Raw genomic sequence first — 23,948 nt, 5'->3', positions numbered from 1 at the left:
TTTTATCCTCACAGCAACCAACTAGTAACAGTTTTACCACCTGCATTTTGAAGATGAAGAAACTACAGTTTCTAAAAAATAGGAAAATTTCCAAGGTCAAAAACAGCCTCATTTCAAAACCAAGTATGTTTGACTTGAATGCCTCTCTTCCTTTCCCTACATCAAGCTGGGACCTGCGACGTATTTGTCTAGGGCAGCCCAGCAAGGGAAGTCCATTGATCGGAGAGGCGTTAAATTCCAGATCTGGGGGTATGGATGGCAGTACCAGGGCCAGGTACAATCTCAGAAGCTTCTCTGTGGATGTAAAAGCAATGAGCACAGCCACCATTGGCTGCCGGAGCTCCCACCTCTCTCATCACCAGCCTTCCAGATAGACAAGCCCCAAATCTGAAAGATGTCATCCGTGGAACTGAGTCTTTGATAGCCAGGCAATTACAGCACCTCATATATAAAAATCCAGAGGAATCTGTGAATATAAGTGACTGTCCTTTCTTAGCGTGGTGCAGGCCATCTGTTTGAAAAGTACACACTGCCAACAATGCCAAGTTGTAATTATTAAACTTTCTAGCTAAGAGCAAGTCTCATCTTTCTTTCTAATTATGCATTCAAATATTCAGAAATTAAGCCTTAGAATTATTAAATACCAGGGATCGGTTTTTTCCCCCGTGCATTAAACTTTTAGAAAAGAACATGAGCCATCGTCAGAAGTTTCTTCCAGAAATAACTCCCAGAGAAGCCCTGAGGTCAGCTTGGAATCAACCCAACCTTCTCACTTTCGGTGTGATGGTACAATGATAATTCAAGTTCTTAATGATGACTCTGAATCATCTCGATCCTGAATCATCAGAGATTAAATTATTTTCACCAAACAGCTAGTATTTTCTAAAGCAGGAAAATCGATTAAAGGATTTCAGTAAAAAGTTAGAGAAGTCCAAACAAAGCAAGCATCTGGCAAGCCTTGGTGACCAGAACATTAAATTCACCAAACACCACCTGTTCCAAATGTCCATGTTAATGACAATTATAGAAAACTCCAGTATCATTCAAGGCCAGTTTAACTTATTCCTGTACACAAATAACTTTATGGGAGACAGCATTGTAATTCAAATCAATAAATGACTCTGTTTGGCTGTAGAGGCATAAACAGAACCCTTGCAAAATATTGTTCCCCCTTGCTAGAAACCATTTGATTTTTAGCCAGAAAACATACAGCCAAACAAGAATAACAACTGTTTGCCTTCCTTAATGTTCAGTGTAGACTGTTACCCAAGGAATTAAGCATTAGTCATCAAAAATTAATTGCAAAGGCAACAAAATAATTGGGCTTCCTGAGTTATCATCCATTTCAACATTCAGAGGCCAATTTGACCCCAGACAATACACTGTCTTTCTTCTTGTTATAAAAGATGTCTCAGAGTTCTGAGGGTTCTCTGCTGTAAACTCTGCTCTCAGAACTCTCCAGGTCCTCCTTCCAACCCCCGCCATGTCCGGCCAAACTATCTTCCCAGAGTCAGGAGCAGAGCCAAGAGCATCACCCAGACAGACCCCAGTGATAATTATCACCCCAAAAGATAAGCCCGAGTGGAAAGTTTGAGAAGCCAGTCATTCAAGCAGCAGCTACAAAGGGATGGACACTCTCTAGTTTTCCCTCACTGACTTCATTTCCCTCTGCCAGCCTGATAGAAACATGGTCTCAGTCTGCTCAGGCTTTGCCCCTGCCCTCCCTGTCTCCAGAAGTGCCCTCAAGCTTCAAAAGACTCACACAGCCTTCCAGTGAAGGAGACAGGGGCGAAGTGCTGGTTTTCATCATCTGTCCACTCCGGCTTTGGCAGTAACCCCATTCCCATTGGCCTCGGTGGTCAGTTCACCCAGATCCTGCCTAAACCCTGGATGCTCATTGTCCTGACCACCCGAATGTCCTAGGCCAGCTGGTTCTCAGAGTCACATCCTCATCAACCTCAACCTCCCACAAAATTATTATTACAACTACTGGTGATTTTGTCATCTAAACAATCAAAACAAAAATTGATGGAATTAGTGGAGTTGCTCAAAAAGGATGATGTTGGATGACAGAGAATAGTACACTTTTGACCATATGCTGTAGGGCATAAGAGTTCATACAGATACTTATTGAAGTTTGTAATGGTATATGTCTTTGTTTGATCATTCGATTGATGTCTGTCCCCGCAACTAGGCTATAAGTTACATAAGGGCAGGGATGCCACCATTGTATTCCCATACTTAGCAAAGTCTCTGACATATATTGGACTCTTCATGATATTTGTTGAGTGAATAAATGAGGTCAATTGTGGATAACGTCAGGGCCTCGGGCAGGGGTTTAACACCCATAAGGGGAAAGGAAACCAGCCTATGTCAGTCTAAAGGAAGAAGCTGGATGTGAGCCTTCCGTGTAAAGCAAGGAAACTCTAAAGGCCATCTCACTCCAAGGACACGCTTTGGCTCCAACACAATTTTGTAAGGGTTGGTCCAGTGCAGCACACTAACTCAGCACTCCAGGGAAGACTAGAAACATTCCAAGTCTCCCAGCACTTTCCCTTTACCGCGCCTCTGGCTGTACGGACCTAATGAGATGCCTTGTGTTTTTCAGAATGCCGAAGCAAGTTACGACTTCAGTAGCAACGACCCCTATCCTTATCCTCGGTACACAGACGACTGGTTTAACAGGTAAACCGGGGCTTGGGAGGGCTCTTTGACTTTAGGCTTCGGAGTTTTATTTTACTTTGTTTTGTCTCAGGCTTGATTACCGCCAGCAAAATAATCCCCATGCTTCATTAAATTATATTGTGATTTTTCTTCTTAGTGGCTACATTCTCTAAAGTGGAATTTTTAATATTACAATCTTCCTTTAGAATAATCTTTTGACTGTTTTGTTCTGCTGAACTTGAAATTATTTGCCACTTTAATCCATTAAAGAGAAAAGGAAATAGAAATAAGAAGTTCTTTCTCAACCCCATTACAAGGTGATTTAAAACATGCTGATTTTGCTCTATATGTTTTAGCCACTGTAGAGAAGTATTTTGCCCCATGGGTCTGTGTCTATGTGTTTTTGAAAAGCATTCTGTTCATTTTCTACTATAACCTCATAACAGCTCATGGAGTCTCTTTCAACAAAACAGTAAGTGTGATTGACAGAGGTTTGAAGTATTGCTTAGGATAAAGATCCTATGATGTCAAACTACCCAAACAGTCTATCCAAGAGAATACTTTTCCTTCAGCCTGTTTTGCCACTAAACATGGAAATGTAGTCTCTTTTTTCTTCAAGTAAACATTTTGCTTAAATGGTTAATTACATATAAGAGATATGAAGAAATAAAGATATGCAGCTTGCTCAATCAATGAATGAATAGTGTAATTTTTAAACCTAGTGTTTCCCTGTTATTGATGTCCTTGGGTGAAGTTCATAAAAACATATGAACTTCAATTAGTTGTATAAAAATACATGATGTGCAGAGCACTTTACCCATTTTTTTTTATTTATCTTGGCACTCTAAGTAGTAGATAAAACAAATGTTGTCATTTTCAGTTTAGCGATAAGCAAACAGGCTCAGAAGGGTTGAAGGGCTTCCTTAGTCAAACAATTAAAATTCAAGTCAAAGCCAAGATTAGCCCCATGCTTCAAATTGTTTCCAAATCCACATTTGTACTATTCTTTGCTAAGTATCATTTGTATTATTTGATACAGGAAGCATGACCAGAGTATGTTCAAGGGTAGAGCCTCGGTGAACAGGAAGCTTAGATTCTGTCTCTAAAGTTAGCAAGTTGACCTGAGACCCCTCAGTCTCATCAGGAGTTGACACAGGGTACACAGGTTCTGGGTACAAATGCAGAAAAGAAGAAAAAAGAAAATAAAGTTTAATTTTGTAATATTTTGTAAAGATCATTGCTGATGTCGGATAGCACAATTCATTCTCTAACCATGTCACCTGCAACCTGAAAATGAAATGCAATGCTTGGAGGTGTGTGTTTGGAGTATGAGAATGTATAAAAAAGGTCTGAAAACTTTTGGCATGAAGTGTGTTTTAGCTCTATTACTTCTAACCCTAGATGCTAGCATATCTTTAGCAAATAAACCATTTCAGACACAAGAATGTGAAGCTAACAAATGCATGCCATTAAACTGGGGTTTAGACAGAATTGGCAATGGCTATCCAGAACACGTTGCTGAGAAGAGCTATGAGAGGGTCTGGCTTCAGCAGGATTGATTACCAACTGTCTGCATGAATATAAGAAAGTGCAGTGGCAACACATCCACTGGCTACTTGCTGTCTTTCTGTAGCTAGTAGGTACTGAATTAGTCTTTGATGGATTGATGTAAGCACAAAAATATAACCAATGGAATGATTTTCTCCCAATCTCATTTTCTGAACCCAAACAAAATCTGCCCTAGCCAAATCTTCCTGGGCAATGTGCTATAAAAATACTCCTTAAAAAAAAAAACTAAAAGTTTCCATTACAAGATGGCCAAATAGGAACAGTTCTGGTCTGCAGCTCCCAACATGATTGACGCAGAAGATAGGTAATTTCTGCATTTCCAACTGAGGTACCTGGTTCATCTCATCGGGACTGGTTGCACAGGGGTTGGGGAATTTCCCTTTCCTAGCCAAGGGAAGTGGTGACAGACTGTACCTGGAAAAATGGAACACTTCTGCCCAAATGTTGTGCTTTTTCCACAGTCTTAGCAACAAGCAGACCAGGAGATTCTCTCCCATGTCTGGCTCAGCAGGTATATGCCCATGGAGCCTTGCTCACTGCTAGCGCAGCAGTCTGAGATTGACCTACAAGGCAGCAGCCTGGCGGAGGGAGGGGTGTCTGCCATTGCTGAGGCTTGAGTAGGTAAACAAAGTGACTGGGAAGCTCAAACTGGGTGGAGCCCACCACAGTTCAGCAAGGTCTACTGCCTCTATAGACTCCACCTCTGTGGGCAGGACATAGCTGAACAAAAGGCAGCAGAAGCTTCTGCAGACTTAAACGTCCCTGTCTGACATCTCTAAAGAGAGCAGTGGTTCTCCCAGCATGGCATTTGAGCTCTGAGAATGGACAGACTGCCTCCTCAAGTGGGTCCCTGACCCCCATGTAGCCTAACTGGGAGAGACCTCCCAGGAGGCGCCAACAGACAGCTCATACAGGCAGGTGCCCCTCTAGGATGAAGCTTCAAGAGGAAGAATCAGGCAGCAATATTTGCTGTTCTGCAATATTTGCTGTTCTGCAGCCTCTGCTGGTGATACCCAGGCAAACAGGGTCTGGAGTGGCCCTCCAGCAAACTCCAGCAGACCTGCAGCTGAGGGACCTGACTGTTAGAAGGAAAACTAACAAACAGAAAGGAATAGCATCAACATCAACAAAAAGGACATCCACAACAAACCCCCATCTGTAGGTCACCAACATCAAAGACCAAAGGTAGATAAAACCACAAATATGGGTAGAAACCAGAGCAGAAAAGCTGAAAATTCTAAAAACCAGAGGGCCTCTTCTCCTCCAAAGGATTGCAGCTCCTCGACAGCAACAGAACGAAGCTGGATGGAAAATGACTTTGACGAGTTGACAGAAGTAAGCTTCAGAAGGTCAGTAAAAACAAACTTCTCCAAGCTAAAGGAGCATATTCTAACCCATTGCAAGGAAGCTAAAAACCTTGAAGAAAGGTTAGACGAATGCCTAACTAGAATAAAGTGTAGAGAAGACCTTAAATGACCCAATGGAGCTGAAAACCATGGCACAAGAACTTTGTGACGCATGCAAAAGCTTCAATAACCAATTCGCTCAAGTGGAAGAAAGGGTATCAGTGATTGAAGATCAAATTAATGAAATAAAGTGGGAAGACAAGGTTAGATAAAAAAGAGTAAAAAGAAATGAACAAACCCTCCAAGAAATATGGGACTATGTGAAAATATCAAATTTACGTTTGATTAGTGTACCTGAAAGTGACAGGGAGAATGGAACCAAGTTGGAAAACACTCTTTAGGACATTATCCAGGAGAAATTCCACAACCTAGCAAGACAGGCCAACATTCAAATTCAAGAAATACGGAGAATACCACAAAGATACTCTTCGAGAAGAGGAGCCCCAAAACACATAATTTTCAGATTCACCAAGGTTGAAATGATGGAAAAAATGTTAAGGGCAGCTAGAGAGAAAGGTCGGGTTACCCAAAAAAGGAAGCCCATCAGACTAACAGTAGATCTCTCAGCAGAAACCCTGCAAGCCAGAAGAGAATGGGGGTCAATATTCAACATTCTTAAAGAAAAGAACTTTCAACTCAGAATTTCATATCCAGCCAAACTAAGCTTCATAAGTGAAGGAGAGATAAAATCCTTTACAGACAAGCAAATGCTGAGAGATTTTGTCACCACCTGGCCTGCCTTACAAGAGCTCCTGAAGGAAGCACTAAACATGGAAAGCAACAACCAGTACCAGCCACTGCAAAAACATGCCAAATTGTAAAGACCATTGATGCTATGAAGAAACTGCATCAACTAACGAGGAAAATAACCAGCTAACATCATAATGACAGGATCAAATTCACACGTAACAATATTAACCTTAAATGTAAATGGGCTAAATGCCCCAATTAAAAGACACAGACAGGCAAATTGGATAGAGTCAAGACCCATCAGTGTGCTGTGTTCAGGAGACCCATCTCACGTGCAGAGACACACATAGGCTTGAAATAAAGGGATGGAGAAAGATCTACCAAGCAAAAGAAAAGAAAAAAAAAAAAGCAAAGGTTGCAATCCTAGTTTCTGATAAAACAGACTTTAAACCAACAGAGATCAAAAGAGACAAAGAAGGCCATTACATAATGGTAAAGGGATCAATTCAACAAGAAGAGCTAACTATCCTAAATATATATGCACTCAATACAGGAGCACCCAAATTCATGAAGCAAGCCCTTAGAGACCTGCAAAGAGACTTAGACTCCCGCACAACAATAACGGGAGATTTTAACACCCCACTGTCAATATTAGACAGAACAATGAGACAGAAGGTTAACAAGGATATCCAGGACTTGAACTCAGCTCTGGACCAAGCAGACCTAATAGACATCTACAGAACTCTCCACCCTGAATCAAAAGAATATACATTCTTCTCAGCATCACATCGCACTTATTCCAAAATTGACCACATAATTGGAAGCAAAGCACTCCTCAGCAAATGTAAAAGAACAGAAATCACAACAAACTGTCTCTCAGACCACAGTGCAATCAAATTAGAACTCAGGATTAAGAAACTCACTCAAAACCACACAACTACATGGAAACTGAACAACCCGCTCCTGAATGACCACTGAGTACATAATGAAATGAAGGCAGTAATAAAAATATTCTTTGAAACCAATGAAAACAAAGACACAACGTACCAGAATCTCTGGGACACATTTAAAGCAGTGTGTAGAGGGAAATTTATAGCAGTAAATGCCCACAAGAGAAAGCAGGAAATATCTAAAGTTGACACCCTTACATCACAATTAAAAGAATTAGAGAAGCAAGAGCAAACAAATTCAAAAGCTAGCAGAAGGCAAGAAATAACGAAGATCAGAGCAGAACTGAAGGAGATAGAGACACAAAGAAACCCTTCAAAAAAATCAATGAATCCAGGAGCTGGTTTCTTGAAAGGATCAACAAAATTGATAAACCACTAGCAAGACTAATAAAGAAGAAAAGAGAGAAGAATCAATAGACACATTAAAAAATGATAAAGGGAATATCACCACTGATCCCACAGAAATACAAACTACCATCAGAGAATACTATAAATACCTCTACACAAATAAACTAGAAAATCTGGAAGAAACTGACAAATTCCTGAACACAAACACCCTCCCAAGACTAAACCAGGAAGAAGTTGAATCTCTGAATAGACCAATAACAGGCTCTGAAATTGAGGCAATAATTAATAGCATACCAACTAAAAAAAGGCCAGGACCAGACCGATTCACAGCCAAATTCTACCAGAGGTACAAAGAAGAGCTGGTATCATTCCTTCTGAAACTATTCCAATCAACAGAAAAAGAGGGAATCCTCCCTAACTCATTTTATGAGGCCAGCATCATCCTGATTCCAAAGCCTGGCAGAGATACAACAAAAAAAGAGAATTTTAGACCAATATATCTGATGAACATCAATGTGAAAATCCTCAATAAAATACTGGCAAACCGAATCCAGCAGCACATCAAAAAGTTTATCCACCATGACCAAGTGGGCTTCATCCCTGGAATGCAAGGCTGGTTCAACATATGCAAATCAATAAATGTAATCCATCACATAAACAGAACCAATGACAAAAACCACATGATTATCTCAATAGATGCCAAAAAGGTCTTCAACAAAATTCAACAGCCTGTCATGCTAAAAACTCTCAATAAACTAGGTATTGATGGAACGTATCTCAAAATAATTAGAGCTATTTATGACAAACACACAGACAATATCATACTGAATGGGCAAAAACTGGAAGCATTCCCTTTGAAAACTGGCACAAGACAAGAATGCCCTCTGTCACCACTCCTATTCAACATAGTGTTGGAGGTTCTGCCCAGGGCAATCAGGCAAGAGAAAGAAACAAAGGGTATTCAGATAGGAAAAGAGGAAGTCAAATTGTCCCTGTTTGCAGATGACATGATTGTATATTTAGAAAACTGCATCATCTCAGCCCAAAATCTCTTTAAGCTGATACGCAACTTCAGCAAAGTCTCAGGGTACAAAAATCAATGTGCAAAAATCACAACCATTTCTATACACCAGTAACAGACAAACAGAGAGCCAAATCATGAGTGAACATCCATTCACAATTGCTACAAAGAGAATGAAAAACCTAGGAATCCAACTTACAAGGGATGTGAAGGACCTCTTCAAGGAGAACAACAAACTACTGCTCAACAAAAGAGGACACAAACAAACGGAATAACACTCCATGCTCATGGATAGGAAGAATGAATATCATGGAAATGGCCATACTGCCCAAGGTAATTTATAGATTCAATGCCATTCCCATCAAGCTACCAATGACTTTCTTCACAGAATTGGAAAAAACTACTTTAAAGTTCATATGGAACAGAAAAAGAGCCCACATTGCCAAGACAATCATAAGCAAAAGGAATAAAGCTGGAGGCATCACACTATCTGACTTCAAACTATACTACAAAGCTACAGTGACCAAAACAGCATGGTACTGGTACTAAAACAGATACATAGAACAGAACAGAGGCCTCAGAAATAACACCACACATATACAACCACCAGATCTTTGATAAACCAGACAAAAACAAGAAAAGGGGAAAGGATTCCCTATTTAATAAATGGTGCTGGGAAAACTGGCTAGCCATATATAGAAAGCTGAAACTGGATCCCTTCCTTATATCTTTTTTTTAATATATATACTTTAAGTTCTAGGGTACATGTGCACAATGTGCAGGTTTGTTACATATGTATACATGTGCCATGTTGGTGTGCTGCACCCATCAACTCGTCAGCACCCACCAACTCGTCATTTACATCAGGTATAACTCCCAATGCCATCCCTCCCCCTGCCCCCTCCCCACAATAGGCCCCAGTGTGTGATGTTCCCCTTCCCATGTCCAAGAGATCTCATTGTTCAATTCCCACCTATGAGTGAGAACATGCGGTGTTTGGTTTTCTGTTCTTGCGATAGTTTGCTGAGAATGATGGTTTCCAGCTGCATCCATGTCCCTACAAAGGACACAAACTCATCCTTTTTTATGGCTGCATAGTATTCCATGGTGTATATGTGCTACATTTTCTTAATCCAGTCTATCACTGATGGACATTTGGGTTGATTTCAAGTCCTTGCTATTGTGAATAGTGCCACAATAAACATATATGTGCATGTGTCTTTATAGCAGCATGATTTATAATCCTTTGGGTACATACCCAGTAATGGGATGGCTGGGTCATATGGTATTTCTAGTTCTAGATCCTTGAGGAATTGCCATACTGTTTTCCACGATGGTCGAACTAGTTTACAATCCCACCAACAGTGTAAAAGTGTTCCTATTTCTCCACATCCTCTCCAGCACCTGTTGTTTCCTGACTTTTTAATGATTGCCATTCTAACTGGTATGAGATGGTATCTCATTGTGGTTTTGATTTGCATTTCTCTGATGGCCAGTGATGACGAGCATTTTTTCATGTGTCTGATGGCTGTATGAATGTCTTCTTTTGAGAAATGTCTGTTCATATCCTTGGCCCACTTTTTGGTGGGATTGTTTGCTTTTTTTCTTGTAAATTTGTTTGAGTTCTTTGTAGGTTCTGGATATCAGTCCTTTGTCAGATGAGTAGATTGCAAAAATTTTCTCCCATTCTGTAGGTTGCCTGTTCACTCTGATGGTAGTTTCTTTTGCTGTGCACAAAAATTAATTCAAGATAGATTAAAGACTTAAATGTTAGACCTAAAGCTATAAAAGCCCTAGAAGAAAACCTAGGCAATACCACTCAGGACATAGGCATGGGCAAGGACTTCATGACTAAAACACTAAAAGCAATGGCAACAAAAGCCAAAATAGACAAACGGGATCTAATTAAACTAAAGAGCTTCTGCACAGCAAAATAAACTACCATCAGAGTGAACAGGCAACCTACAAAATGGGAGAAAATTTTTGCAATCTAACCATCTGACAAAGGGCTGATATCCAGAATCTACAAAGAACTTAAACATTTTACAAGAAGAAAAACAAACACACCCATCAAAAAGTGGGCAAAGGATATGAACAGACACTCCTCAAAAGAAGACATTTATGCTGCCAACAGACACATGAAAAAATGCTCATCATCACTGGTCATTGGAGAAATGCAAATCAAAACCACACTGAGATACCATCTCATGCCAGTTAGAATGGTGATAATTAAAAAGTCAGGAAACAACAGATGCTGGAGAGAATGTGGAGAAATAGGAACACTTTTGCACTGTTGGTAGGACTTAAACTAGTTCAATCATTGTGGAAGACAGTGTGGCGATTCCTCAAGGATCTAGAACTAGAAATACTATTTGACCCAGTGATCCCGTTACTGGGTATATACTCAAAGGATTATAAATCATGCTACTATAAAGACACATGCACACGTATGTTTATTGTGGCACTATTCGCAACAGCAAAGACTTGGAACCAACCCAAATGTCCATCAATGATAGACTGGATTAAGAAAATGTGGCACAAATACTATGCAGCCATAGAAAGGATGAGTTCATGTCCTTTGCAGGGACATGGACGAAGCTGGAAACCATCATTCTCAGCACACCATGAGAAGGACAGAAAACCAAACACCATATGTTCTCACTCATAGGTGGGAATTGAACAATGAGAACACTTGGACACAGGATGGGGAACATCACACACCAGGGCCTGTTGGGGATTGGGGGCTAGGGGAGGGATAGCTTTAGGAGAAATACCTCAAGTAAATGGCAAGTTGATGGGTGCAGCAAACCAATGTGTCACATATATACCTATGTAACAAACCTGCATGTTCTGCACATGTACCCTAGAACTTAAAGTATAATAATAATTTTAAAGAGAAAATTTAAAAAACTAAGAACACTAAGGAAATGTCTTCTCTCTTAAATATTTCATTTGCAAACTTGTTCTCAAAAGTATAATTTTAAACCAGCTAAAAACCTCCAATTAGGACTAATTAGTGCTTAGGGCAATAAAACTCATCATTGTCAGTGGTAAGAATTCCCAAGTGTCCAATTACCAGAGACACAGTCATAGTGACTCAGGCGAGCATGATCCCCATGCCTTAGGGAGCCAATGACTAAGACAGAGTGTCCACTTTGACCAGTAAATGGGTGCTTTTCAATTATCAAGTCATTTTCAAAGATTCTCACCCACTATGGCTTGTTATTACAAAGACTGGATGATGCCAGCACTCAAATCACAACTACTTTCAATACATAACTACACTTGTAGATGATTATGGGAGGCTGATGGGGTGAAGCTCAAGTCCACAGCACCAGGAGAATCCTTAGTTCAAAACATCACCATCGTCCTGGAGATGATTCCTGCTTGACTGAAGGAGAATTTGAATGAGGCGTCCGTTCCATGAGTGTAGGATATGTTTATTTAAAAACCCCTCTGGGATGAAATGATATTATGCCTGATGTTTTCTTCAGTATTACTTATGGCTTGAGGCAGGAGGGAAGAGAATGATTGGAGTATAGAGGCAATAAAATTGGTTATGAGTTAATCATTATTAAAGCTCTGTGATGAGTACATGGGATTTTACTCTATTTTTGTATATCTTTGATTTTTTTCTAATAACAAGAAGTAAATTTAACAAGCATAGGGCATAAAAAGAGGTAATAACGGAACTAGGACTTCAGTTTGGTATCAGGAAACTGTTTTGGTGTGCAAGCTTCCAAGGAGCTTGCAATGTCATACGATTAGGCAACAGATGCCCAAGTTACTACAATGCAAAAATGTAGCCCAGACTAAAATAACACAAGGAGATCTAATGCAAGTTGAACAGTTACTGTATTTAAGGCACTGTTCTGTGTTTTGCATGTATTCATTCAACTAATTATCATAAGAACCCTCTGAAATAGGGATTATGATTTTCCCCATTTTGGAAACTGAGGCACAGAGAGGTTAAGTTACTTGTGCAAGGTTACAGGGCTACTAAGAAGTGGAGGCAGGATTTGATGCCAGTGGGTCACCGGTCTAGGATTTTACCTAAGGCAATAGGAAGAGTTGGGAGTAGGGAACAAATGTATCCCAGGGCAAGGATACAATCTGAACAAAGATAGGCTGGCGGGGAGGTGCAGGATATGTTCAGGAGGTAGTCTGGATAACTGCTGTGGGATTTGGAGGCTGGTGCAGAAGGCAGCATTCTAAGAAGGATCCACAAGTAAGGTGGAGCCTAAAAAGGTTGGAAAAGTTGCTAGGATGGTTGGGTCAGAACTGGGCCGGGGCATAGATGAGGCTCATTCTCTCATTACACTCAAGATATGCTTCTACTCTCAGAAGCCCCAGTGGCCTGGAGCATGGCACTTGTTCTTGGCTGGCACAGGGCCCAGCATGAGCCTCCCACCAGCTGTGCAGACACCAAGGCATCCCACAGGTTCTTCAGGTGTTTTCTGGGCATGGGCGCCAAATCCGATGCCCTACCTCTGTTCAACAGACTTGGGGCTCTTGAGAAATGCTGGCGTCAGCATGCCCTGAAACTCCAATATAGGGCTGACATGCTGACCAGCGATAGGCCTGTTGCTATTAACTATTTCAGCCACACTGACTGCCACAAAGGCTAGTTACAACGCAGGAGTAATTGCTTCACAGGAAAAGGCAGTGGCCGTCCAGCACGAGATTCTCACTGCTGTGAAAGTAGAAAATAAAATGCACTATAGAGGACACCCAAACAAAGAAGTAAAATGTGCCCCTTGGTTGGGAGACTGAGTTCAATAGCAACAAATCTCTCCTAGGTTTTCCTGACACTTTAAACCATCATCTCATACCCTCTGCACTTACTCATTGTTTTCCTTTATTAAACTCCAAGCCAAGGGTGCTTTAGGAAAACAAACTTCATACATATGCAGAACTGCTTTTAGGGAATGTGTATATTGGAATAGCTTGCCTTGTGCTTGATTTGCTTTTGTTGGATTATTCCTGTTTAAGCAGAGCAATGTATTTATTCTACTGTGAACCATTTAAAAATTACATGCAGTATCTGAGCTCCAGGGATGAACTTGAAACTCATTTAAGAAATTTTCAAAAAGGGTATAATTTTCTCTTAGCTTGCAATGAGCAAAATACATTTGACCAAACAAAATAATAATAATAATAGTAACTCAAATTGCAAAAAGGTAGAAAATACACATTTAATGGGCATCAGTAATGTGCAAAAGAGATATAATTGATTTGCTAAGAGGTATCAGGATTTAGTACCACATTTTTTTCGTTGCTGGCACTCAAAAAATATTGACTGGCTGGTTGATGGATGAGTGGCATACCTTTTGAACCATGGCAAGATGTTGAGTGGCCTTGACATCTGTCCATTTTCAAGCTGCCTGCTGCTCTCAAGGTCTGCAGCCCACGTTTTGTCAATAATCTTGCAGCCCTGCTCAGCTTTAGGTCAATGTTTGGTGATGCATTGCAGATCTGTATTCCATTACTGTGCTGTTGTCCATAAAAATCCCTCTTGCATAGCATTTCTTTGACAGGCATTCACCACTGAAATGTCATCCCTGCCATTGATGATATTTATGAAGCGTCAGGGGAAGCAGCATACTCTATCTATTAAGTCCTAAACAGTGAGAGATTCTGGGTTAGATGCAATTCTTGGCTGCAAAAAGTTTACTATAAATTCAGGAAGAGAGAAGACATTTATTACTCAAGCAAACAAAATGGAGGGAAGGAAGATGGATAAATGGAGGCTGAAGAACATTTATCTCTTTGTGAGCTAATGTGATTGATAGCATTAGTTAAACCTTCAAATAAGAAAGGATTTCTGGGATTAACTTTTATTTTCTTATTAAAAGTCATATTTCATTCTGAAGAACCCTAAGCAACAGGCCACAAAAAAAACGTGTGAGAAAAATGGCCCTCTCTGGTTGGCTATTTTCACACTGATGTAAGCTGCTACCTTACCCTGGTGATACTTAATGGTTTCCCTTATGTCTATGAACTAATTCTGAAACACCTCCTGGATAATGAAATGCAAACTGCTTTCAAAGACATAGTCTAACTACTTTTCATGTGAGCTTTACAACTACCTCATCAGTTGATATTAGCTCAAAGGTCACTGCTTGTAACAAACCCTTTCTACATCCAAACCAGAGCACAGTGAAATCCAACAGAGTTTAATTTTTTTAAATTTCTAGTCCCCTACCTGGATTAGAAAAGTATTTATTATTTAAATTTTTCCTTCAGCTAAAAGGAGTAGATGTAATATAGACTTAGGGGTTATGGAGAAAACTATAAAGATTGTAAAAGAAAGACTTATATTTGGGTATAATTAGTTCCACTTTGTAAGCTAATGTATACATGCCATATAGAGATTTTATGGTCCTCAGGTGACAATAACTCTTTCTTAAGAGAGAAAAAGACCGCACCTTATGTAGACAAATGTAATATTATGTTAATCGCTTGGTATGGAATGAGTGATCCCTGAGTCAGTTCCCTTGTCTATAAACTGGGACTAAAGTTCCCACCTTGAAGGCTTGTACTGGGGATTCGAGACAGGTATAGAGTCCTTGGTGCAGAGCATGGCACATAGTAGGCACTGGGGGCAGCCAATAGAGTTGTGAAATTCAGCAAAGAGATTTCTACAGGAGCTAAGTCAAAGATTATTCAACGACAAAGAAAAGTAGGAGAATTTATGCTACAGGAGTAAATGGATGGCTCAGCCAATCACCCACCTTTCTCAGACATCTGCTTTCTCATTTAAGCTTTTTACAGAAAGTGGATAACAGTCAGCTCAAGGTTAAACTTTCTGTCAAGCTAGTGCCTGTGTTTCTGCATTGCTGATTGAAAAAAGAGTTATAGCTAAAGATACCTTGTATGCATGAGACAAAGTTGATCTATTAGGAAAATTGAAATGTCTAGCATCTGGCCTCAGAAAGATGAGGAGTCTACTCACTTCTCCAGAAAGCAATGGGTACTTGCCAGCAGACTCAGGGACTTCCCCAGAGGCAGCGTTGCTCATTCTCACCTATCGCCTATTCTAACCTATTCTGCCTGACCTATTCATCTCTCATCTATTCTATCAAGTAGGCTCTTGAAACCCCAAAATCTTACACTGTAGAGCTCATTGGACATTAGCCAGCAAATGCGGTAAATGCCAAACTAGCCAGGAAGTCTCTGCATTTCAGTTCTAATATGTCTAATACTGGAGCTTCTTTCTCCAAAGTCAAGGCTGAAAAGACTGCAGCTGGCCACCATGGGTCTTCTGTTGTCTAAGAATCTGTAGATGTAGAGAGACTGGAGACCAGAAGACAAAGACAGCCTCATGTGCATGAACTTGGCCAAGCTGCACACTGGCTTGCTGACTGATCTGTCTTATCTCCTTATCTCTGTGAATGCAGATTCCTGAAGCACTGTTGTAGAAACTGGCTGTCAGAAACAGAACTAAGGAGTCAGTTGAAACAACCATAGGACCAGTAGCCAGGAAAGTAGCCAGGAAAGGAAGAGAAGTTAAAAAAAAAAAAAAAAAGAGGAAAAAATATCTCCACATCAAAATTATCCTCAAATCCAATATTCCAAAATATCTGAAAACAATACACCTAAAAAACTAAAACTCAGGATATTAATTTGTACCATATGAAATTGGTTCTATGAAGCAGTCTTGAAAAAGACTTTATAATAAGTTATTTTTAGTTTGCTCAGAGTGATAAATGCATGGATGACATCTATTTTAAAGAAAACTAAATGATGGGGGAAACATAGGTGAAAACAAAAGCATGGACATGAAAAGAACAAATTGCAGCTGAAAAATACAGCCTGAGGAATAAAATCTCAATAAATGGGATAAAATCTAGCCTGGATGCACTTGAGGAGATAATTATCGAATTGAAGATAACCTGTTTATCAAAAACCTACAGCAAACATTATTCTTCATGGTGAAGCTTTGATAGCATTCTCTAAGTCTGGGACAAGATGTGGGTTCTCCCTATCATCTCTTTAATTCAACACTATGCTACATTTCATAGCCAATCAAATAGTTATAAATCTAAGAAAAGATGTGAGATCATTAAGAAGAAAATTATAAAATTTACAAAAGACATAAAGGTGTCCTAAATTAATAGAGTGACATACTAAGTTCATGGATAAGAAGATGGAACAATATAAAGATATCATATCAAACTAATATATTAATTAATTGCAATTTCAATTAAAGTTTCAATAGATTATTCAGTGGAACTAGAAAAAACTGTTTTAAAATTGATATGGAAAAACAAGTGGCCAAAATAGAAGAAGACAAATAAGGAGGAGGAAAAAAGAAGAAAAAAGAGGAAGAGAATGAAGATAAAGAAGAAGAAGATGAAGTAGAAGTTCAACAACAACAGAACAGCAGCAAGACGGGAAGTTTTGCTGACCGGATACCAAAACATTACACAGTGGCAATAATATGAGATTGTAGGGTTAGCATAGAAAGAGACAAAAAGATCAAGAAAGAGAATAGAGAGCGCAAAAACAGACGCCACATAAAAGGAACCCTAATATATGATTAAGATAGCAATAAAAATGATAAGGATGGAGTGAAGGTATTCGATAAATGGGATAACTATGTACATGGGGAGAAATAGGCACCCACACCACCTACTGAGCATAAATAAATTCCAGGAGAATTAAAGACCTAAATGGATATAAATCTTTTAGGAAAAAAATAAAAACACCTTTATGATCATGACATGGGGATAGATTTCTTTCTTTTTTTCCCCAATTGATTTAGAAGTTTATTTTGCCAAGGTTAAGGGCCATGACCCATGACACAGCCTCAGGAGGTCCTGAGAACAGGTGCCCAAGGTGGTTGAGTTCAAGCTTAATTTTATATGTTTTAGGGAGACATAAGACATTAATCAGTGCATGTGAAATAGACATTGGCTTGGTCTGGAAAGGCAGGACATCTTGAAGCAGGGGCTTCCAGGTTATAGGTAGATTCAAAGATTTTCTGATTGGCAATTGGTTGAAAGAGTTATTGTCTAAAGACCTGGAATCAGTAGAAAGGTGTGTCTGGGTTAAGATAAGGGTTTGTGGAGACTGGGGTACCTTTTATGTAGATGAAATCTCCTAAGTGGCCACTCTTAGAGGCAACAGATGACAGATGTTTCCTCTTCAGACCTTTAAAAGGTGCTAGACTCTCAGCTAATCTCTTCAGATTGGAAAAAGATCTGGAAAGGGCAGACAATTCCCTATAGAATGTAAATTAGGGATGGATTTCTTAAACAAGCCACTAAACCACATGGAAAAATTAATGATTGATAAATCTGGCTACATTAAAATTAAACACTTTTGTTCAAAAAAAGAAGTCACAATAAATAAATTTGGAAGACAAGCCACAGACTAGAAGACATGTGCAGCAAATTTTATGGGGGAAAAAAAGGCTTAATATACAAACTTTGTAAAGAACAGCTACAAATCAATGAAAAATAAATAAATACCTTAATAGAAGAAATGGGCCAAGGTTATTAACAGGCAATTCACAGAAAAGAAAATCTAAGCCAAATAACCTATGAAAAGTTTACCTTGCTAGTGACGAGGAAATGCAAAATGAAACAATAACATACCATTTCACACCAACTGGACTAGCAAAATTGGTAACATTCGACAATGATCAATGTTGAAAAGGATTGCTTGCACCTTGAAGGAGATAGTATATAGCCATATAACCTGTTTTAAGTTACACAAGAAGACCTCAGAGAAACTCTTCCTTATGTGTACATGAAAATAATAAACAAAAATGTTTCTTTTCAAATTATTTGTAATGGCAAGCAAATTGCAAACAATCTAAATACCTATCAATAGAAGTATAAATAAATAAATCGCAGCATATCTATAAATAGACTACTACACAGCACTAAAAATGGATGAACCAGAATTCACAAGTTAACTTCAGAAATTGTAGCAAATAAAGCCAATTTTACGTAGATAATATACGAGGAAATTTTTACAGAGAGTTTGAAAACATGCAAAGAGTGGCATATATGCTTATGCATACCTGATTATAAGCTCATAAAAACATTCTGAACAGCAAACTTGGTACAATCATTACCTCTGAGGAAGCAAAGAGGGGAAGGAATGGCATCAGAGAGGGCCTCAATTGTATCTGTAAAGATTTATGTTGTTTCTTGGGGAGTTTTTTGTCTTTGTTTTTTGTTTTTTGAGACGGAGTCTCGCTCTGTCACCCAGGCTAAAGTGCAGTGACTCCATCTCGGCTCATGGCAACCTCCGCCTCCCTGGTTCATGTGATTCTCCTGCCTCAGCCTCCTGAGTAGCTGGGATTACAGGCACGTGCCACCACGGCTGGCTAATTTTTGTATTTTTAGTAGAGACGGGGTTTCACCATATTGGTCAGGCTGGTCTCGAACTTCTGACCTCGTGATCTACCCCCCCCCCCAGCCTCCCAAAGTGCTGGGATTACAGGCATGAGCCACAGCACCCAACCTTTTTTTTTATTTGAGAGTCTCATTCTGTCACCGAGGCTGGAGTGCAGTGGCACAATCTTGGCACACTGCAACCTCCAACCCCCAGGTTCAAGCAATTCTCATGCCTCAGTCTCTCGAGTAGCTAGAACTACAGACACAGGCCACCATGCCTGGCTAATTTTTTTGTATTTTTAATAGAGATGGGGTTTCCAGGCTGGTCTTGAACTCCTGACCTCAAGCAATCTGCCTGCCTTGGCCTCCCGAAGTGCTGGGATTACAGGAGTGAGCCACCGCACCTGGCCTATAAAGAATTATGTTTTTCTAAAAATAATCCAAAGTATAAAAAATGTTTGGCTTCGATAGACTTGGATGGTGGCTATATAAGAGTCATTGTACTATTCACTGAAATTGTCTATATTTTTTAAATATTTCATAATTACACATATTTGAATAATAAACCTGAGCCAAAATGGAAACTCCAAAATGTCAGACATGCCCATTCACCATTAAAAGACTCACTGCTACACACCAGCCTCAAAGTGTGCATTAAATAAACGAATGCCAAAAGTCCATCATGCACCCTGCACACACCTAGTGAGAGGGCTGGGGAATTCTACCATTAGACAAGGCAGCCATTTTTCTTCTGTTCATCAAGGACTGCTTGGTACTCATCCTAGTCACCCAACATCTCTTTTTGTGGGATCCTTCAAATTAGTTTATTTCACTTATTATTAGAATTTATCCTTCCAAAACAGGTTATCGAGTAGCATCTAATAAAATTATAGCAATAATCAATAGAAATAAAATAAAAATGTGCGAGTTCAGGTTATCCTAGTAGCTATAACAAATAAATCTTGGCCTTGAAATCTTAGTGCTTTAGTGGCTTAGCACCAAAAAAAGTTTATTTATCACTCACCCACTGGTCCATCTCTGTGTTCCTGGTGGAGCAGCTCTCCTCCAAGCAGTGATTCAGGGATGCAGACTCCTTTCATCTTTGGCATAGGTTTCCAATGCTGCTGGGATTTTTTGCATCAAACTACTTGAGGGGAAAGAGCATGAATAATTGCCCAAGGGCGATTTTTATGGGCCAGGCTTACAAATAGCATTTACCCATCTGCTCACATATTTGCCATAACTCAGTCACATGGCCATATACAAGTGCAAGGGAGGATGGGAGCCTTACTGCAGCCTAGGGAGAAAAGAGAATGACTGGTGACCATTCAGCATTTTCTGCCACCAACAAAAACCATGTTGCAAAGTGAGAGACAATACTGTACCAGAATACCTAGGTGAATGGTGATATGGTTTAGCTCTGTGTCCCCACCCAAATCTCACCTTGAATTGTAATACTCATAATCCCACGTGTCAAGGGCAGGACCAGGTGGAGGTAATGGAATCATGGGGGCAGTTTTCCCCATGCTGTTCTCATGATAATGAGTGAGTCTCACAAGATCTGATGGTTTTATAAGCATCTGGCATTTCCCCTGCTGGCACTCATTATCTCCTTCCTGCCACCCTGTGAAGAGGTGCCTTCCACCATGATTGTAAGTTTCCTGAGGCCTCTCCAGCAATGCTGAACTGTGAGTCAATTAAATCTCTTTGCTTTATAAATTACCAGTGTCTGGTATTTCTTCATAGCAGTGTGAAAGTGGACTAATATGGATATTAGCAAATGACTGAACTAAGAAACCAGCAAAAACAGATTTAATTACTTGGTTACTTTTTGCTTTAGTCGTGGTTCTCCAGAGAACAGAACCAGTAGGATGTGTATACATATAAAAAGAGGTTCATTATAAGGAATTGACTCACCTCAGTCTACAGACTGGCAAGTCCAAAACCTGCAGGGTAAACCAGCAGGCTGGAGACCCTGAGAGCCAATGGTCCAGCTCGAGTCTGAAGGTAGCCTGCTATAGAACCAGGAAGATCCAATGTTACAGGTGAAGTCCAAAGGCAGTCTTCAAGAGAATTCTCTCTTCTCAGAGAAGGCCAGATATTTTGTCTATTTAAACCTTCAAGAGATTGGATGACGCCCATGCACATTATGGAGGACAAGCTGCTCTAGTCAATGTCCACGAATTGAAATGTCTCATCCAAAATACCCTTGCAGAAACACCAAGAATAATGTCTGACTGAATATCTGGATACCTCGTGGCCCAGCCATATTGACAAGTGAAATTAACCATCACAATTTTATCCTGCATGTTTCTGATAGGATTACACGATAGTTAAAGATCATGGTGAAGAGCAGGGCTTTGGAAGCAGCGGAACTGAGTTTGAATTCTTGCCCTGCTTCCTATTTGAGAAGTGACTTCACATCTGTCTAAGCTTCAGTTTTCTCATCTTTAAAATGGGGATAATAATAGGCTGTTGTGAGGATTTAATAAAATCATGTATGTAACACTCTTGGCACAGGGTCTGTCCCATAGTAGATGTCGGTAAAAGAGAGTTGTTTTATTCATATTGCTGGATATATCTGACACTATTCCCTAGGTGTAATATATACAGAAATACATGCTTTTGGCTGAAAAAGTTGTGAGATGATCAAATCACTTTGGTGCAAAAACCAGCAGTGTGGATGGAAAGGGTATGCCTGTTCTTTCTCTCAGGAAATCCACAGGGTTGGGCACAGGGCCTCAGGTTTTCATTTGGACACCCCAGTAGCCCCACAATACAGGCTGTTCACAAAAGCCCCAATACAGTCACCGTGACAGTCCAGGTGTGAACCCTGACTCCCTACACATAAGCCATGGTGTCCCTCTAGCCTTGTTCCTTCATTGTATCAGCAATCTACTGCCATGATAATGCCGCATAACAAATTATTCCAGAATTCAGTAGCTTGAAACAATAAGCATTGATTATTGCTCCCAAGTCTATAGGTTGGTTGGAAAGTTCTACTGATCTGGACCAGGCTAGGCTTGTCTTGGCTGAGCTCACCCTTGTCTCCCTGGTCAGCTGGCAGGTTGCTGGGAGCTCATTGGTTTAGGATGACCTCACTCACATGTTGATAGATTACTGTTGGCTGGGGTGTCAAGCACGACAGGTTATGTGTCTTTCATCATCCAATAGGCTAGCCCGGGCTTGCTCACATGGAGCCTAGAGAGGGTGGCAAGAGAAAGCAGAAAAGCCACAAGGTCTCCTGAGGCCCAGGCTCATCACTTCTACCACATTCTTTCAGTCAAAATAAATGACAAGAGAAGTCCAGATTCAAAGGCCCAGGGTTGTGAGAAGGCTTGGTGTTAGGAACAATCGTTAAGAAACCTCTATTTATGGCTGATTGCTAATTAGTGTCGCCTAATTTAGCAATTAAATGTTTCTTCCCATATGTTCCTCTGGAGAGCCCATGGCATTCCTCTCCCCTGCTTAAGGGCCAAAATTAAAGATACAGAAGACTTAATATCTTTACTTTGTTCAAGCTGGTTCACATGCACTTGTCCTCCAGCCTTTGGTGAACTGTTTTAGGACAGGGACAGGTTTAACACAAGGGCCGACCTCTGCAGTGACACTGGGTGTACATATCTGGGTACATGATATGCGGATTTCATTCTTGTTCCAAAGAGAATTTCGAGGAATGAAATATGTAGCCTTTATGGAGGCAGGATTTACTTTGATTCATACAGAGAAAGAAAATGTGTGTGTGTGTGTGTGTGTGTGTGTGTGTGTGTGTGTGTGTTTTCAATCCTTGCATGTGATATTTTTTAAGGGCTGGTGTGATAGCTTTGCTTGCCCCAAGAGGATGTCCCAGACAGCACTAGTTGATGCTGCAGAAATGGAAAATTCCTAGGGATATGTAGCCAATGAACCCCTTCGCCCACATTTCCTGATTGTTTACCGCAGTTTGAACAGTGAGGGGAAAGACCTTGTGCATTCCGCAGGCCATATTCGCACTGTCCCAGCAGACCTGGGAATGTGCCCATTTGATTCAGTAACTGTTCCACCCACCATTAAAATGGACTTTTCTAGCTAGGCGCAGTGGCTCACAGCTATAATCTCAGCAATTTAGGAGGCTTAGGTGGGAGGATCGCTTGAGCCCAGGAGTTTGAGACCAGCCTGGGCAACATGGGAAACCCCCTTCTCTACAAAAAATACAAAAAATTAGCCAGGTGTGGTGCACACACCTGTGGTCCCAGCTACTCAAGAGGCTGAGGCAGGAGAATCACTTGAGCCTGGGAAGTCGAAGCTGCAGTGAGCCAAGATTGCACCACCGCACTCCAGCGTAGGTGACCAAGGAGACCCAGATTCAAAAAAAATAAATGAATAAATAAATATAAATAAAGTGAACTTTTCATGGTTGGATCTGGTAGTTCCAAATGATTTACACCACTGGAATCTTTTGCATCTTGAATGCTGCTTAGGTCTGAAAACACAGCCTTCTGAGTGATTCAGTTTATACTTGTTTCAGTTCTCTATTGCGGCTTTTACAAACCACCCCAAGATGGGGCACTTTAGAGAAAACTAAAAGACAGGTAGATAATGGTTTGCTCAGCTCTTTAAGTTTTCACAGAGCTTTAACACAAGGGCCAACCTCTTCAGTGACACAGGGTTTACTTGTATATGATATGCAGATTTCATCCTTGTTCCAAAGAGAATTTTGAGCCCATGACAGATGTAGTCAAATTCTTTTCACTGCGTATCTAATGTGTCTTTATATTTTTCCAAAGCCATGGGACCCGATGTGCAGGAGAAGTTTCTGCTGCCGCCAACAACAATATCTGTGGGGTCGGAGTAGCATACAACTCCAAGGTTGCAGGTAAGCCAGCCCTGCCAAACAGCAGGCCCCCACTAGGTATCACACTGATCTCCAGGCTGACCATGGCCCTGATCTCAAGGCCGACCATGGCCC

General features: G+C 40.4%; 1 protein-coding gene across 1 annotated transcript in view; it reads left to right on the top strand.

Annotated features, from left to right (window-relative positions):
• PCSK2 (proprotein convertase subtilisin/kexin type 2) overlaps positions 1-23,948 on the top strand; it is a 260,345-nt gene that overhangs the window by 183,252 nt on the left and 53,145 nt on the right. The window contains exons 6-7 of the mRNA XM_003905097.4: positions 2,609-2,685; positions 23,767-23,855. Of these exons, the coding sequence (XP_003905146.1) occupies positions 2,609-2,685; positions 23,767-23,855 (166 nt within the window). The remainder of the gene's footprint in view (positions 1-2,608; positions 2,686-23,766; positions 23,856-23,948) is intronic.

Source organism: Papio anubis, chromosome 16 (genome assembly GCF_008728515.1).
Source record: "Papio anubis isolate 15944 chromosome 16, Panubis1.0, whole genome shotgun sequence".
Taxonomy (NCBI): Eukaryota; Metazoa; Chordata; class Mammalia; order Primates; family Cercopithecidae; genus Papio; species Papio anubis.
The sequence above is the reverse complement of the archived record's forward strand: the minus strand, read 5'-3'. Positions and strand labels throughout refer to the sequence as shown.